Source organism: Pipistrellus kuhlii, unplaced genomic scaffold, assembly GCF_014108245.1.
Source record: "Pipistrellus kuhlii isolate mPipKuh1 unplaced genomic scaffold, mPipKuh1.p scaffold_m20_p_10, whole genome shotgun sequence".
In the NCBI taxonomy this organism is placed as follows: Eukaryota; Metazoa; Chordata; class Mammalia; order Chiroptera; family Vespertilionidae; genus Pipistrellus; species Pipistrellus kuhlii.
The window spans coordinates 12,049,154-12,065,201 of NW_023425405.1; the positions used below are offsets into that span (position 1 = coordinate 12,049,154).

The 16,048-nt window shown below is 46.7% G+C and overlaps 1 protein-coding gene across 1 annotated transcript; it reads left to right on the forward strand.

Moving 5' to 3' along the window:
• Positions 1-7,851: 7,851 nt before the first annotated feature.
• On the forward strand, positions 7,852-13,529 carry SMKR1 (small lysine rich protein 1). Its single transcript, XM_036426765.2, has 2 exons — positions 7,852-8,055; positions 13,042-13,529. Exons 1-2 carry the CDS (start codon positions 8,053-8,055, stop codon positions 13,234-13,236), a joined length of 198 nt encoding a protein of 65 aa, XP_036282658.1. The 5' UTR covers positions 7,852-8,052; the 3' UTR covers positions 13,237-13,529.
• Positions 13,530-16,048: the final 2,519 nt, after the last annotated feature.

Consider the following 16,048-nt stretch of genomic DNA (forward strand, 5'->3'; position numbering starts at 1 on the left):
GTTCCGAGGCACACTAGTGTGCCCCGAGATGTTGCCTGGTGTGCAGTAGGTGCAGACAAGACAAGAATTTTATAATTTTTCACTATTTTGTTTACTTAATATTTCATAATAAAGTAATTATAAAATACTTTCTTTGTGTTTATTTGATTCCTATTTAAGAGAATTACTTTATATATAGTCAATATAGGCACAGAGTTAAATTTTTTAACATTTTCTAATGGTGGTGTGCCTTGTGATTTTTTTCATGAAACAAGTGTGCCTTTGCCCAAAAAAGGTTGAAAAACACTGGCCTAGAGGACAATGTAAACCTCCCAAGATTACTCACCCTACTGAATGTATCTAAAGATAAAAACTCCAGCCGAAGCCGGTTTGGCTCAGTGGTAGAGCGTTGGTCTGCGGACTGAAAGGTCCCAGGTTCAATTCCAGTCAAGGGCATGTACCTTGGTTGTGGGCACATCCCCAGTAGGGGGTGTGCAAGAGGAAGCTGGTCAGTGTTTCTCTCTCATTGATGTTTCTAGAAAGCTCTCTATCTCTCTCCCTTTCTCTCTGTAAAAAACCAGTAAAAATAAATAAATAAATAAATAAATAAATAAATAAATAAGATAAAAACTCCAATAAAGGCCTAATGAGGCAGGCAATAGAGGCTGCCCTGGCCACTAGAGGGGGGTGGGGTAGAAGGGGGGAAGTCAAACTGTGTCTGAGTAACCTGTTCATTCATCGTTCAGGGGCTGATTAGCCCTGGCAAGGAGGGAGAGAGGAGGAAGGCACTACTAGAGTAGAAAGTAGGAAAAAGGAATTTTTAAATATAACTTCTAAGAAAGATAGTGAACAATATTTTAAGTTTGATGTTCTAAGAATGTATGCTTCAATTCTGGTAATATATTTTTTAAAAGAACAGCATAGTTAATGTTACTATTAATAAAGAAGACATAAGGTTATGCATTTATAAAAAGATAAATTTAACTAGTGCTATTAGTGCTATTTGAATAGTTATCTAAATTTAACATCGTCTTCCAGCTGACACAGGAAGATTTGTTCAGTTCTTGTAGAATAAGATCTTAAGTCTAAATATGAAGTGATTCTCAAGTGAACTGGTACTTAAGAAAAATGCATATGTTGTCAAGATATATGTATATATATCTTGATTTCAGAGAGGAAGAGAGAGGGAGAGAAAAATGGAAACATCAATGATGAGAGAGAATCATTAATCAGCTGCCTCCTGCACGCCCCACACTGGGAATCAAGCCCACAACCTAGGCATGTGCCCCAACTGGGAATCAAACCATGACCTCCTGGTTCATAGGTCGATGTTTAATTACTGAGCCACATCGTCCCGGCTATATAATTTTTAATCCTCACCTGAAGTTATGTTTCTTGATTTTCTAGAGGAAGAGGGGGGAAGAGAAAGAGACATCAATGGGAGAGAGTAACTTTGATGGTTGCCTCCCCTTCGCACAGACTGGGAACCGAATCTGCAACCTAGAAATGTGCCCTGACTGGAAACGAACCCACAACCTTTTGGTGTATGGGAGGACACTCCAACCAACGGAGCCACCCTGCCGCGGGTCATTGATATTTTGATCCTAATAGAAACTGTGCTCTGGGTTATATCATAACAAAGACTGCCTTTCAGCCACACACCTCAGACAGCCCTCCTCACTCACTCACCTCCCTGTAAGGCGTTCTTTCTCCGGTGCAAAGTCTGGAGAGCCATTTGGTCAGTGGAAGATGGTGCCGCCATTGAGGTTGTTTCAATCATCACCAGACCGTTCCCTTTATGTCCCACCTGTCCACTGACAAATCATGCTTTCTTATGCTTTATATCTTTTTTTCAGCTTTATGGAAGTTTAATGGACAAAATTGTAATATTTTTAAGGTGTTCAACATGATGATTTGGCATTCACATACATTTTGAAAGTATTCCCACAATCGAGTTAACACATCCATCACCTCATTTATTTATCTGTTTGTTTATTTTTCGGTTTTGAGATTTAAGTTACACTCTTAGCAAATTTCAATCATGCAATATAGCACTATCAGTTATAGTCACCATGTTATATTTTAGATCCTCAGACCTTATTCATCTTATAACTGAAAATTTGTACCTCTTTCCATTCCATTTCCTACCCACCCTAATTTTATATATATATATTTAAAATTAATTTTAGAGAGGAAGAGAGATAGAAACATCCTATATAATAAAACTCTAATATGCAAATCAACCAGTTGCTAGGATGTGCATTAACCACCAGGGGGAACACACTCAATACAAGAGTTGCCCCCTGGTGGTCAGTGTGCTCCCACAGCGGGAGCACTGCTCAGCCAGAAACTGGGCTCACGGCTGGTGAGCGCACCAGCAGTGGCAGGAGCCTCTCTTGCCTCTGCAGCGCTAAGGACTCCTCGGGTGTCCCGGGTTGCGAGAGTGCAGGCTGGGCTGAGTCCCTCTACACCCCCAAGTACACGAATGTTGTGCATCGGGCCTCTAGTCAATGATAAGAGAGAATCGTTGATCATTGTCTCCTGCATGCTACACCCTGGGAATCGAGTCTGCAACTAGGCATTTGCCCTGACCAGGAATCAAACCATGATTTCCTAGTTCGTATGTTTGATGCTCAACCACTGAGCCATTCCGGCCAGGCCAATTTTATACATTTTACACAAGACATAGAAACAATTTGAATTCACAAAGCACTTTCACATGCACTCTAATTATCTTTATAGCAACCCGAGGGAAGAAGTGAAGCTTAAATAATTGCTCAAAATTGCTTAATTAATAAGTAGTGAGGTCAATACTTGAACCCACATTCCTGGCCTCAAGTCCAGGGCACCTTCCTGAATAATTCTGGTGTTTAACATCACAGGTTGGACAGATGGATAGAGCTGGCTTTGACTGCTTGTGTGAAACAGGGCAAGTTACTTACTCTCTCTGACCTCCTGTGCAAATTGGAGAACTTAACAGAAACTACCACATCTGCCGTAGTGAAGTGATAATGCGTGAGGCTCAGCAAGGTGTCTGACATCAGTGCTCCTTCAATGTTAACTATTACTTGCCCAAGGGCAGAAGGCTGGGAGAGCCGTTTTGCCTCTGACAGGGGAAACTAAGAGAGGCTCCGTCCAGGGAATAATGGAGCCTGAGGACTGGCGTGCAGATGAAGGCCATTCTTCCATGACAGACTGTCATCCCAAGAGAGGTAGTCACTGACATTATTAGATAAGCCACCATGCGAGGAGACACCGAGGAGGAGTGGCAGAGGGCTGAGGCTGGGCTCTGAGATCAGCCAACACTTGAATTGCAGGAGAGGTATTTAGGCATTGGGTGACTAAGTGAGCAAGCATAATGCATGTCTGTCTCAGAAACAAGAGGGCAGATAGCAGGAGGGGAGCAGCATCAGCTTTGTTTCTGAGGTCAATGAGAATGGAGAAGTTGCTGGGCTTGGCAGAATTAAGGTGCTAATACTTCCCACTGAATCAAGATGATGGTTCCATTATGGCTGTTATTACTGCTGTGGCATACAAAGATGAGCCTGAGAGAGGTTGCCCACTGTGCAGAAGAGGAGACAAATCCACGTATTTCTGTGCAGAGGATTTGGCTGACTTTAATGGGCACAAAGTGTCATAGTGATTTATGAGCTCACAGAGATGGTACTGTTTGTATTGGGCCTTGAAATTTGAATAGGCTTTTGATAGACGTGGGGGCGAAGGCATTCCAGGTAAAATAGATCATGTAAAGAAAAGGCTGGGAGGTGTGAAAATGCAAATCCCAGAGACTGAGAAGTGTGACCAAAATAAGGCATGTAGGCCCTAACCAGTTTGGCTCAGTGGATAGAGCGTCGGCCTGCAGACTGAAGGGTCCCAGGTTTGATTCCGGTCAAGGGCTTGTACCTTGGTTATGGGCACATCCCCAGCAAGAGGTGTGCAGGAGGCAGCTGATCGATGTTTCTCTCCCATCGATGTTTCTAGCTCTCTATCCCTCTCCCTTCCTCTCTGTGAAAAATCAATAAATAAAATAAAATAAGGCATGTAGGACCATGTGGGTAAATAAAAGCAGATCCAGGCAATATTTTGAAAGTCTATCAATACCATACCAAGGAGTTAACTTTCTAGGAAATAGTCATTAAAAGTTTTTGAAATGGGTGAGACATGATGATATCTCTACACTAGATGGAGTGCAGGAAGCCTGAGAGACAGCGGGACCAGTACAGACCTGAAGATGGGTGGTGGTCTGAGGAACTGGGCAGTCAGGAGAAAGGGCAGTCTTCAGAGAGAGGGGGCTTGACAAGGAGTGAAGGGGGCACACAGGCAGTTTTGAGCTGGGTGGTTAGGCAGAGGTGGCACCACCCACAGGCCAAAGATCATTAGATGGCTGAGTGAGCCAGCATAATGCAGGAGGTGGCTCCAGTAGGTGTGGGTGGGAGTGAGCTCTGGATAGAAGGAGTGAGGGATGGTCAATTTACAGTTGGGTCCTAGATGGCTCCTGATGCCATTACCCAAAATATTTGGATATGAGATGTGTTTGATTTTAACTGTGGCACGGTTTAGGTTCCTGAGAGCTAAAGTTTAAAAACCAACCTCACTGAAGTATAGTTAATGTATAACAAACTGCACTCACTTGAATATAATGAATTTTGACAAATATACACACCTGTGCAGGCTCAGCTTCCTAGGCATGTGACCAAGGATCACACAGGTGCTACTCTCAGAAGGTCCCTGTGCTTGGGTTTTAATGCTCTTGAGTTCACAATCTTGAAATTCTTATCTTTGAATTTGTGTTTTGTAATTGAAGTTCAGTGGGGACAATGAACTGTGCTGGGTGGAGGAGCTTGGAGCATGAACTCCTATTGAGTCTCATCTGTCAGCCCCCACTCCATTAACCCTGACGCCCACCCAGTCCACCTCCACCCCCAGCCTCAGGGGCAGGCTGGTACCCAGGTCTCAGGGCAGAGTACAGCTGCACCCCAGCACATTCAGAGAATGACATGTGAGCATCTCACTCATCAGGTTTCAGGTATCAAGTACATCCCAGCACAGAAGTTGCACTTCCCACGCCGAAACCGGTTTGGCTCAGTGGATAGAGTGTCGGCCTGCAGACTGGAATGTCCCTGGTTCGATTCGGGTCAAGGGCATGTACCTTGGCTGCGGGCACATCCCCAGTGGGGGGTGTGCAGGAGGCAGCTGGCGGATGTTTCTCTCCTATCGATGTCTCTCACTCTCTATCCCTCTCTCTTCCTCTCTGCAAAAAATCAATAAAATATATTTAAAAGAAGAAGAAGAAGAAGAAGAAGAAGAAGAAGAAGAAGAAGAAGAAGAAGAAGAAGAAGAAGAAGTTGTTGCACTTCCTTGGAGGTCACCGATAGTGGATGGCAGCCCACGAGTAAGGAAGGTACCTAAAAATGGGAGTGAGTGTCCCTGTTCCCTGAGGAAATACAATATTAAATAGCAATCAATCAATCAATAAATAGTCTGATAGGTTGGTAGAGACCACAAAAAAAAAAAAAGGAAGGGTTTCATAATTTAGTACCTTTAGTGGCATTTTTCTCCTGCTTCCCTACATTTTCATGTTGTACTGGGCCAGGCCAACTAGGTAGCCAGCCCTGCACTGGTATAACTACCACTACAGTCAAGATACAGACCTTTCCATCACTCCCAAACTTTCCTCCTAACCCTCTGCAGAGTCAACCCCTCTCCCTCCGCTGGATGTGCACACACACACACACACACACACACACACACACACACTCCGTGCCATTCCCAACCACTGCATTTTAAAAACGTGGAGCAGGGCCTGGGCCTCCTCTCAGGAATCGAGGAAAGCAGGGCCAAAACAGATCCGGAGTGACCCCAAAAAGGGTGAACCTGAGAGAGCTGTGATGATCCAAAGAAATGTGGGGAGTGTGCCCCCACCCAGGGATTACGAGGGGCCAGCAGAGGAGGAAGCCACGGCAGAGGACAGGAGAACGTGCTTTATAATGGGCACAGGGACTCGTGGAAAAACTACTAGGTAAACTGAAGGTAGTTGGAAGTTGGCTGTGTGGGTGAACGATTAGGGAAAGGATTGTGAGGGTATAAATGGCCGTGGGAAGCCAGGCCATCAACTACAGAAGGCAAACAAAACACCCATCCTTGGATGCAGAGCCTTTCAGGGCCCCGCCTGTTTCCTGGTCCAGTTTTCTTTCCCTGCCTTCGCCTGCCATGCCCTGACCCTGACCTTGGCATAGTCGACTGCTCCTGATCATCCAAATCTCAGTTTAAACACGACCGCCTCAGACCATCCCAGTCACCAATGTAAAACAGCACATCAGCCGAAACCAATTTGGCTCAGTGGATAGAGCGTCAGCCTGCAGACTGAAAGGTCCTGGGTTCAATTCCAGTCAAGGGCATGTACCTTGGTTGCGGGCACATTCCCAGTAGGGGCTGTACAGGAGGCAGCTGATTGAGGATTCTCTCTCATCGATGTTTCTCTCTGTAAAAAATCAATAAAATATATTTAAAAACAAACAAACAAAAAACAGCACATCAATTTAATAGACCCAATATAATACCCTCTGTCACATCTATTATCTTTAATGTCTGCCCTGTCCTTCATTTCAATATCACCCCCACCCCAGAAAAAAAAAAAAATACCCTGAAGAACAAGCACTTTGACTCATGCAGGGAAGCATTCCCAGGGCCTAGAACTCAGTGTCTGGCAAGTGGAGGATGATCAATAACTGTTGAGTAAAAAGAAGTAAGCCAGGCCCTGGCCCTGTAGTTCAATGGGTCAGAGCATCATCCCAATAAGCCAAGGTTTGGGGTTTGATCAGTTTGATCCCTGGTCAGGGCCCATACAAGAACCAACCAGCCCAGCAGTGTGGCTACATTGACCAATGAACCAGGAGGTCTCGGTTCTATGCCCGGGTTGTGGGTTCGATGTCCAGCGTGGGGCATGCAGGAGGTAGCCAAACAATGATTCTCTCTCATCATTGATGTTTCTATCACTCTCACCTTCTTCCTTCCTCTCTGAAATCAATAAAAATACATTTATATTTATTTTTTAAAATCCACCAATGAATGCATAACTAAATGGAACAACAAATCCAAGTTCCCCGCTTTCCTCCCCTTCCTCTCTCTCTAAAACCAATCAATATTTTTAAAAGGATAACGTCATTTAAAAAGAAGAATGACGGCACTGCTCCCAACCTGTAGCCTTCCCCTCAGAGAGGAGGATGAACTCCAGAGGGTGGGAGCGGACTGCACCTCCTCTACCCCTTCTTGCCTAAACCCACGCAGATTATAGGAACTTTCAGACTCTTACGCATCGGGGGCCTGTATCAGGTTCTTTCACAAACATTTCCCCACGCTATTCTCACTTCACCTCTCAACAGCTTTCTCTCACTTTCCAGGAGGTCGTGGCGTCTCCTGGGACTTTTCCAAGGTCGGCCAGCTGAGTGGCCAGGCTCAGACTCACTCCGGATGCTGGGCCCACTCCGGCACCAGTACCACAGACACCCAGCACCGCCTTGGCGGTACGGAGCTTGGTCCAGCCGCCCAGGTCCAGCCGCCCCACGCCGGGCCGGGTTCTGGTCGCCACAGCGCGAGTACAATGGGCCCTGCCAGGCCGGCCGGCCCGCAGGGCACAGGGTTTCGCTAAAAGGAAGGCGGCGCGGGTTCCAGGACGCGCGCTGGGCTGGACACTTGAACGCGGACCTCGGTATCCTGGCAACGAGTAAACAATCGCGGGCCCGCCCCCGCAGCGCCCCCTGGCGTTCGTTCTCCGGCCGCCGGCGGCCGCCGCGTGTCCCTCGCGCTCGGTGCTCGCTGAAGCCCGGGGTCTGCAGCCCGTGACCTCGCGCCTCCCGAGGCGGTGCTCGTGGCTCGCAGCCCATACAGCTCGCCGGGGCAGCCGGGTTAGAGGCCTGGGCAGGTCCCGGAGGGCGAAGGAGAAAGCCGGGTGCGCGGCAGGAATGGGCGCGGGGACGCCTCCCCTAGGTGACACGGAACACTGGGGGCGCTGTCTTCGTTTCAGGATTGGGGATACATGCCACACTCACCTGCTCAACTGAGAAAGGAGATACCATGGTAACAACACACGCCTTTTCTTAAGAATAAGAGGTCCCGAGGCTCTCGCTAAATGAGTTTCACACCGTCTGTCCGCCTTGTAGAGTCAGCCTTTAGAGAGATCTGTCTGTCCCGCCGCGAGGCTGGACACCCCCTCGCGCTTGGGCGGTGTCCAGCCCAGGGATCTGAATGAACTTGGGGTGAAGGGGGGCGGGTTCCCCAGGGAGAGAGAGGACTGCAGCATCCGAACCAGGCCGAGCCCGCTCCGAGTTGGTTGGTTTTCACTTCTTCGTTCTGTTGAGCCACTTATTGCACCCAGAAGATGGGTTATGTGTCAGAGAGGCTGGCCACGTGGTGTGGAACCCCTCGTCGCCAGCAGGGACTGGCCAGGCACTTAGCTGCCGCTGCCCTGGTCCTGTGCGGGGTTCTTATCTGTGGATTTTAAAAATGAGCCCGGCCTGAGCCAGTGCAGCTCAGTGGTTCTGCCTTGACTCACGCACCAAGAGGTCGCAGGTTGGATTGGCCCCCAGGACACATGCCCGGCTGGTGGCTCAATCTCCAGCAGGGGGCATGCAGGAGGCAGCGGGTTGATGTCTTTCTCATTGATGTTTCTGTCTCTCCCTTTCCCTTCCCCTAATAAAATCAATAAGAATATATTTTAATTAATTAATTAGCTAATTAATTAATTAAAAATGAGCCCAGGTGCAGCCTGGACTGCTGGCTAATTTTAAGGAATTCCAGTGTAAGGAAAGGCTTTGGAGGAGACGTTTTATGTAAAATATTTTTGCATTTTTAAAAAATATATTTTACTGATTTATTTATTTATTTATTTATTTATTTACAGAGAGGAAGGGAGAGGGATAGAGAGTTAGAAACATTGATCAGCTGCCTCTTGCACACCCCTTACTGGGGATATGCTTGCAACCAACGTACATGCCCTTGACCGGAATCGAACCCGGGACCTTTCAGTCCACAGGCCGATGCTCTAGTCACTGAGCCGAACCAGTTAGGGCAAATATTTTTCATGTTATGCCCAGGAAAACTTGCAACATCCTTCATCTCACTTCATGTCATTGGCTCACACGTTAAACCTCAAACTTCAAACCTCCATTTCAACCTCCTGCTGCATCTCGCCCCCAGAGAGCCTTTTCAAACTGCGTTAAAAATCCAGCTCTTTTAAACACTGCCTTCTCTGGCCTCATCGGCTCGCTCCAATAGCACGGTCTTCCTCTGGCCTCAAACACAAGCTTTCCTACTCCTCAGCCTTCATCCACTCTCCTGCAGCTGCTTCCCCTCCTAACTGCCACTGGTTGTCAGCCCTCTGCCATCTGCCGGGATTCTGGCAGCAGCCTATGTCCAGGCGACACCCAGGGGTTCTCCATCTCCTTTGTCCTCGCTCTTCTGAGCTGGTTTCCATATTAGACCAGTAACCCAGGCCGATGTGTGCCCACCCAGGGCCAGGCCCCGAGGGAGGCAGCCAGAGGACTGGGGTCCTGCCCTTGAGTTGTGGGCTAGACCCAGTGTGGGACATGCAGGAGGTAGCCAATCAATGATTCTCTCTCATTGATGATGTTTCTATCTTTCTCTCCCTCTCCCTTCCCCTCTGAAATCAATAAAGAAATACTAAAAAAAAATAGAATGTATTAGTTGATCCAAAAAAGATTTAAAAAGAAATATCTTAACAGTTTATTTTTTAAAAGAAGAACATTGATTTGTATATCTTTTATTATTTTTTCTTCTTTATATATTTTTATTAATGTCAGAGAGAAGAAGGGAGAGAGAGAGAGAAATATCAATGATGAGAGAGAATTATTGATTGGCTGCCTCCTGCATGCTCCATACTGGGGATTAAGCCTGCAACCGAGGTATGTGCCCTTGACCAGAATTGAACCCACAACCCTTCTGCAGGCCAACGTTCTATCCACTGAGCCAAACCAGCTAGAGGCAACAATTTATTATTTTTAATATGTTTTTATTGATTTTTAAAAAGAGGAAGGGAGAGGAAGAAGGAGATAGAAAATTCATGTGAAAAACATCAATCGACTGCTTCCCGCCCCTGCTGAGGATCCAGCCCGAAACCTGGGTATGTGCCCTGACTGGAATCGAACCGCTGACCTCTTGGTGTATGGGACGATGCTCAGTCCACTGAGCCACACTGGCAGAGCTGAAGAATTTATCAGTTTGTTCTTTTACAGTTGTGCTTTCCATGTCATATCAAAGAAATCTTTGCCTAACCCAAGATCACAAAGGTTTTCTCCTCTATTTTCTTCCAGAGGTTTTTTAGTTTCTGTTTTTTATTTAGCTCTATGAGCCATTTTGAGTTAACTTTTGTATATGGTGCAAGTATGGATTGAGGTTCATTTTTTTCCAAATTGATATCTATTGTTCCATCTACATTCACTAGAAAGTTACCCTCGCTCCACTGAATTGCTTTGGCACTTTTGTTGAAAATCAGTTGTTCCTGTATGTGTGGATCTACTTCCGGGCTCCATTGTGTCCCACTGAGCTTTGTCTCTTCACACCAATGCTGTACTGTCTGGATACTGTAGCTTTATAACAATTCTTGAAATAAAGTATGAGCCCTTTAACTTTGATCTTCTATTTCAAAGTCCTTTGAATTTCCATATGAATTTTAGATCGACTCTCAACCACTGAGCCACGTGGGCCAGGAAGGGAATTTTAGAATCTTCTACAAAAAGATGAGCACTCTGAATAAAAGTATCAGCCCTCTATCTTATGTCCTTTGAATTTCCATATGAATTTTAGAATCAGTTTGCCAGTTTCTACAAGATGAAAACTGTGAATAAAAATGGCAAACTTTTGTGTGAATTTTAGTTCTCAAACCTTTTTAGATATCAAAATGCTTTTTTTTTTTTTTTTTGCAGTGATTCCAGGTATGTCAAGTATGGTTGACATGCAAGAGAAGTATAAAGTCATTTAAAAAAGCCCAGTTCCCAAATCTTTAAGAGCTTATGGGCATACATACATTCATCCCCAGGGGCAGATTTTCTCAGGAGGTGCAGTTATTTTCCAGTTTTCAGATCCTTTCTTTGCCATTTGGATTTCATCACACAAGGCAGGCCTCTGTGTTACAAGATGCTTCTCATCTTTATTTCTGGGTTTTGTGTTTAGGAATGCACTCTATTTCACCTAACAAAAGTATGTTTTAGTGTTTTTAACACATCAACTATGTTTCTTCTTGTTTAGCTCGGGACATTTTTAAGATGCCATGCTCTGAACAGAGCATCTATTTTACCCGAATATTTAGCCATTGCAGGTGTCCTTAATAACGTATCCATTCCTCTGCTTCCCCTTGCCCAGAACAGACACTTTCTAAATAATGCACTTCCAGCTGTTAGTTTCTGGGTAGAGAGTCATAGGACACAGAGAAGTCGCCTCAGCTCCGTGCAGCTCCAGCAGGACTCCGGGATTGTCTACTCCAGGTTCTGGTAGTAACCTTCCTTTTCCAGCGCACATTGGCCTGGCAGTGCCATTGTGGCAAAAACACAGGCACTGAGCCCGGTGGATGTCGATTTGCCATGACTTTGCTGAGCTGAATAATACCTACTTCCCTTGATATCCATCTCTGAGAATTAGCTGTGATAAAGTGATGGCATTAGTCATTTACTGAGTGCTTGCTTACGCGGTGCTAAGTACCTTATATTCATGTCTTAGTCCTCACGGCTGCTTAGTCCTCATGGCTGGAGGTTACCACATATGTAAAGCCAAAATATGTCTTTACATCCTGATTATCAAGTGTTTTTTGTTTAACTTTTAATATGAAAGTTTCCATACATACACAAAAATATAATAGTAAAATGATTATTTACAAATTATTAGGGTTTTGCCACACTTGCTTCATCTGTCTTTTAGGGGTGGAAACTGCAGTATTTTAAAGCAAATCTTGCCCTAACCAGTTTGGCTTAGTGGATAGAGTGTCGGCCTGCGGACCGAAGGGTCCCGGGTTCGATTCCAGTTAAGGGCATATACCTTGATTGCAGTCTTCTCCCCAGTCCAGGCCTTGGTCCAGATGCATGCAGGAGGCAACCACTCAATATGTTTCTCTTACATAGAGATTTCTCTGTCTTTCCCTCTTTCTTCTACTCTCACTAAAAATCAATGGAAAAATATCCTGGGGTGAGGATTTAAAAAAAAAAAAAAAAGTAAATCTCACCCTGACAGTACAGCTCAGTGGTTGGGTGTCAGCCTATGAACCAGGAGGTCACAGTTTGATTCCAGGTCAGGGTACATGCCCAGGGGGCGTGGGCTCAATCCCCAGCGTTTGGTGTGCAGGAGGCGGCTGGTCAACGATTCTCTCTCGTCATTGATGATTCTCTCTCTCCCTCTCCCTTCCTCTCTGAAATCAATAAAAATAATTTTTTAAATAAAATAAAGCAAACCTTAGGCCTCCTTTTATTTCATGCCTACTGATGTTCATGTCCCACTCTGAAATGTGTAAACATTTTTTTCATGACCCAGTGCCAATATCAGACCTAACAGAATTAATAATTTTTCAATATTATCAAATTTCCCAAGTTTGTTCCAAACAAAATGCACACAAGAGCCTCGGCTGGGTAGCCCAGTCAGTTAAAGGGTTCTGATAAGTCAAGGTCACAGGTTCCATCTCCCATTAGGGCACATAAAGAAGTAACCAAATGAATGCACAAATGAGTGGAATAACAAATAGGTCTCTCTCTCTCTCTCTCTCTCTCTCTCTCTCAAATATAAAAATAAAAATAAAAATAAAAATAAAAATTAATAGAATGGCAACAAGATCCCCACATGCATTAGGCTGGGTTTCCCTTAACCTAGAGGTGCTTTGCATATGTTTGGTGACTGCCATGGCTTGTGTCCCACCCCCCCTTCCCCCACGCCATGCACCACTTTTGGTTCTCACCATTTTTCCTTTTAGGAATGTATTTTTTCTTACGTTCCATAGGCTATGTTGAACGTTATGTCAAGGTGATGAGAGCTAATGTTGCCCCGTCTGTCTCCTTGTCTTTAAAGCCAGGGAAAGGGAAGCGAGGAAAAGGCCGGGGCAAGCGCGGGAAGAAGCAGAAGAAGCAGGAGGTGGACATCCTCAGCCCCGCGGCGATGCTGAACCTCTACTACATCGCCCACCACGCGGCCGACTGCCTGCACATGCGGGGCTTCCGCTGGCCGGGCGACCCCAAGGCGAAGAAAGGGAAAAACAAGACTTAGGGGATAGCGTTCCGCGGCACATCTCTCCCACAGAGCAGGATCGAGGGAGGAGGAGGCGGGCTACACACCCATTGCAAGCAGCGTGGACTTGCTAACGGCAACCGGAGAGGGCAGCTTTCTGCGGCAGGGAGTGGTACAGAGGTGCGTTCCACTTCCTCAGCTCAACTCGGGTATGGCTAGCCAGTCTGGTTCTTCAGAAGTTAGGGGGGCAAGACTGAGTAGGACTTAAAAATGTCACTGCAATCCTGGATCCGAATTAAACCTTGCTCTCAAAAGGCAGTTCTCACTCGAGTGCGCTTTCTTTCGTCAACGCGGCTTTGTCTTTTAGAGAAGACGGCGAAAAGCCCGGGATCTGCTCGAGAGCATGCTGCTTGTGAGCACTGTTTCCTGTCCCTGGCTTTTTCGGGGGAAATGATACGTATATTATTATTATTATTATTAATTAATTTTTTTTTTACAAAGAGGAAGAGGGTCAGAGAGTCAGAAACATCGATGAAAGAGAAACATCGATCAGCTGTCTCCTGCACACCCCCCAATGGGGATGTGCCTGCAACCAACATGCCCCTGCCTGGAATCGAACCTGGGACCCTTGAGTCTGCAGGCCAACGCTCTATCCACTGAGCCAAACAGGTTTCGTCCCCATCACTATTCTTACCCTCCCTCTCTGGACGTCACCTTCAGCAGGTGACCTGATCTCCCTTTTAGGGGAAAGTGTCCCTACCCCACACGTTTCTGAGTCTCGCTCCTCCTCTGAAGGGCACAGGAAGAGTTCAAAAAGAACTAGTTTCAGCCCTAGCTGGTTTGGCTCAGTAGATAGAGCTTCGACCTGCGGACGGAAGGGTCTCGGGTTTGATTCCAGTCAAGGGCACATGCCTGGGTTCTGGGCTCGATTCCCAGTAGGGGGCGTGCAGGAGGCAGCCAATCAATGATTCTCTCTCATCATTGATGTTTCTATCTCCCTCTCTTTCTCCTTTCCTCTCTGAAATCAATTAAAAAAAATTCTTTTAAATATTCAAAACAGAAAGAGTTTTGAAGTCTCCTCTCCGTGGAAAGTTCTTCCTTAGTCCAGTCCCCCAGCCCTAAAGGCTCCCATTTCACCACAGTGACCACCCCTGACCCGGCACCTTCATTCCTCCAGCCCCGTGGGGTGACCACCAAGGCGTTTAACCCCGCGACCGTACTCAGCGATGCAGCCCGCTCTGCAAGCACAGACACAGCACAGAGCTGCCCGGCCCTCCTGCCCCGGGGAAAGTGAGGCCATAACCAAGGAAGCAGAGAAACCATTAGTGGAACTTTAAGAGCTGATGGTTGAATATTGTTTCTATTTTACATTTGAAAAATAACTTATTATAAACATTCCCAAACTCACACGAGCAGAAAGGAGTCCACAAACCCCCCAGCTCGGACACCCTCTCACATTCAGTCATTCATCTATGTCCCCCTGCGTCTCTCCAGAGCAGGTGAAAGCAAATCGCGCACCTGCCATTCTTTCCCTGAACACCTCCGTTTCCTACCGTCCCAAACAGGTAAATTTACCCTCAAACCCTTCCCTAGATGGGGGCATGTTCATATCACCAGGTAGGAAAAAGCCCAAGAGTGCACCAAATATGTCAAAACGTCGTCAGAGCGGCTCTCCAGACTTTCAAGCTCGCTGTCTGTGCCAGCTGCTCCCTGCAGCCCGGAAAAGGCAGCCGCTTTCCCTGCTTAAAAAGCGTGGGCAGGGCTGGCTGAAGTCTGGGGGCAGGTCTGAAACGAGGTGTGTGGGACAGTAAGAATGGCACACTCATTCATTCATTCATTGGATATTTATCGAGGGCCTGTTCTGTGCCAGGCACTGGGGTGACAGCAATGAGGCCAGCAGTTTTGAATTGGAGGGTAGGCGTAGAGGGTGTAGTCACTAGTGATAAGATAATATATACTAGCCGCTGCCCAACAGAACTTTCTGAGACGATGGAAATGTTCTGTATTTGTGCTGCCCAACACGATAGCCACAAAGCACATGTGACCAGTGAAGCCTGAAGGGCTGGGATATTTTATTTGATTTAATTGCAATCCATTTAAATGTAAATAGCTACACGTAGCTAGTGGCTGCTGTTTGGGACTGCGCAGCACTGACCATGGAGGGAGGGAGCCCAGCTGGGACGGGGAGAGGGCAGGTAGGTGTGACCGAGATAGTGGCGCTGAAGAGGAGTAGACATCGGACGCATTCCGTGGGCTGTGAAGCCCTAGTGACTTTGTATTCTTTTTCCTAAAAAAGAATTGATTGTTTTTACAGAGAGGAAGAGAGAGGGATAGAGAGTTAGAAACATCGACGAGAGAGAAACACTGATCAGCTGCCTCGTGCACACTCCCCACTGGGGATGTGCTCGCAACCAAGGTACATGCCCTCGACTGGAATCGGACCTGGGACTCTTGAGTCCACAGCCTGACGCTCTATCCACTGAGCCAAACTGGTTTCAGTGTGACTATATTCTTGCTGTTGTTTTCTTAAAGAGGATGCCAAAGCGTTGGGCCCTACAAAAGCTGGACCTGCCGCGGGAAGGCACTAACTAGGACTCATTTAGGCAGAGGGCAGAGCATGTGCCGTCAAAAGGGAATGACAGGGGGCAGAGCATGTGCCGTCAAAGGGAATGGCAGGGGGCAGAGCATGTGCCGTCAAAGGGAATGGCAGGGGGCAGAGCATGTGCCGTCAAAGGGAATGACCAGGATCCAAGGCGGTGCCGGAGAGCTCAGCAGCCCAGCAGCCCCAGGGGCGGTGAGGACTCCTCACTCCGGGGCCACTAGTGAGGCGCCGATCCTGCCAGCTGCTGAC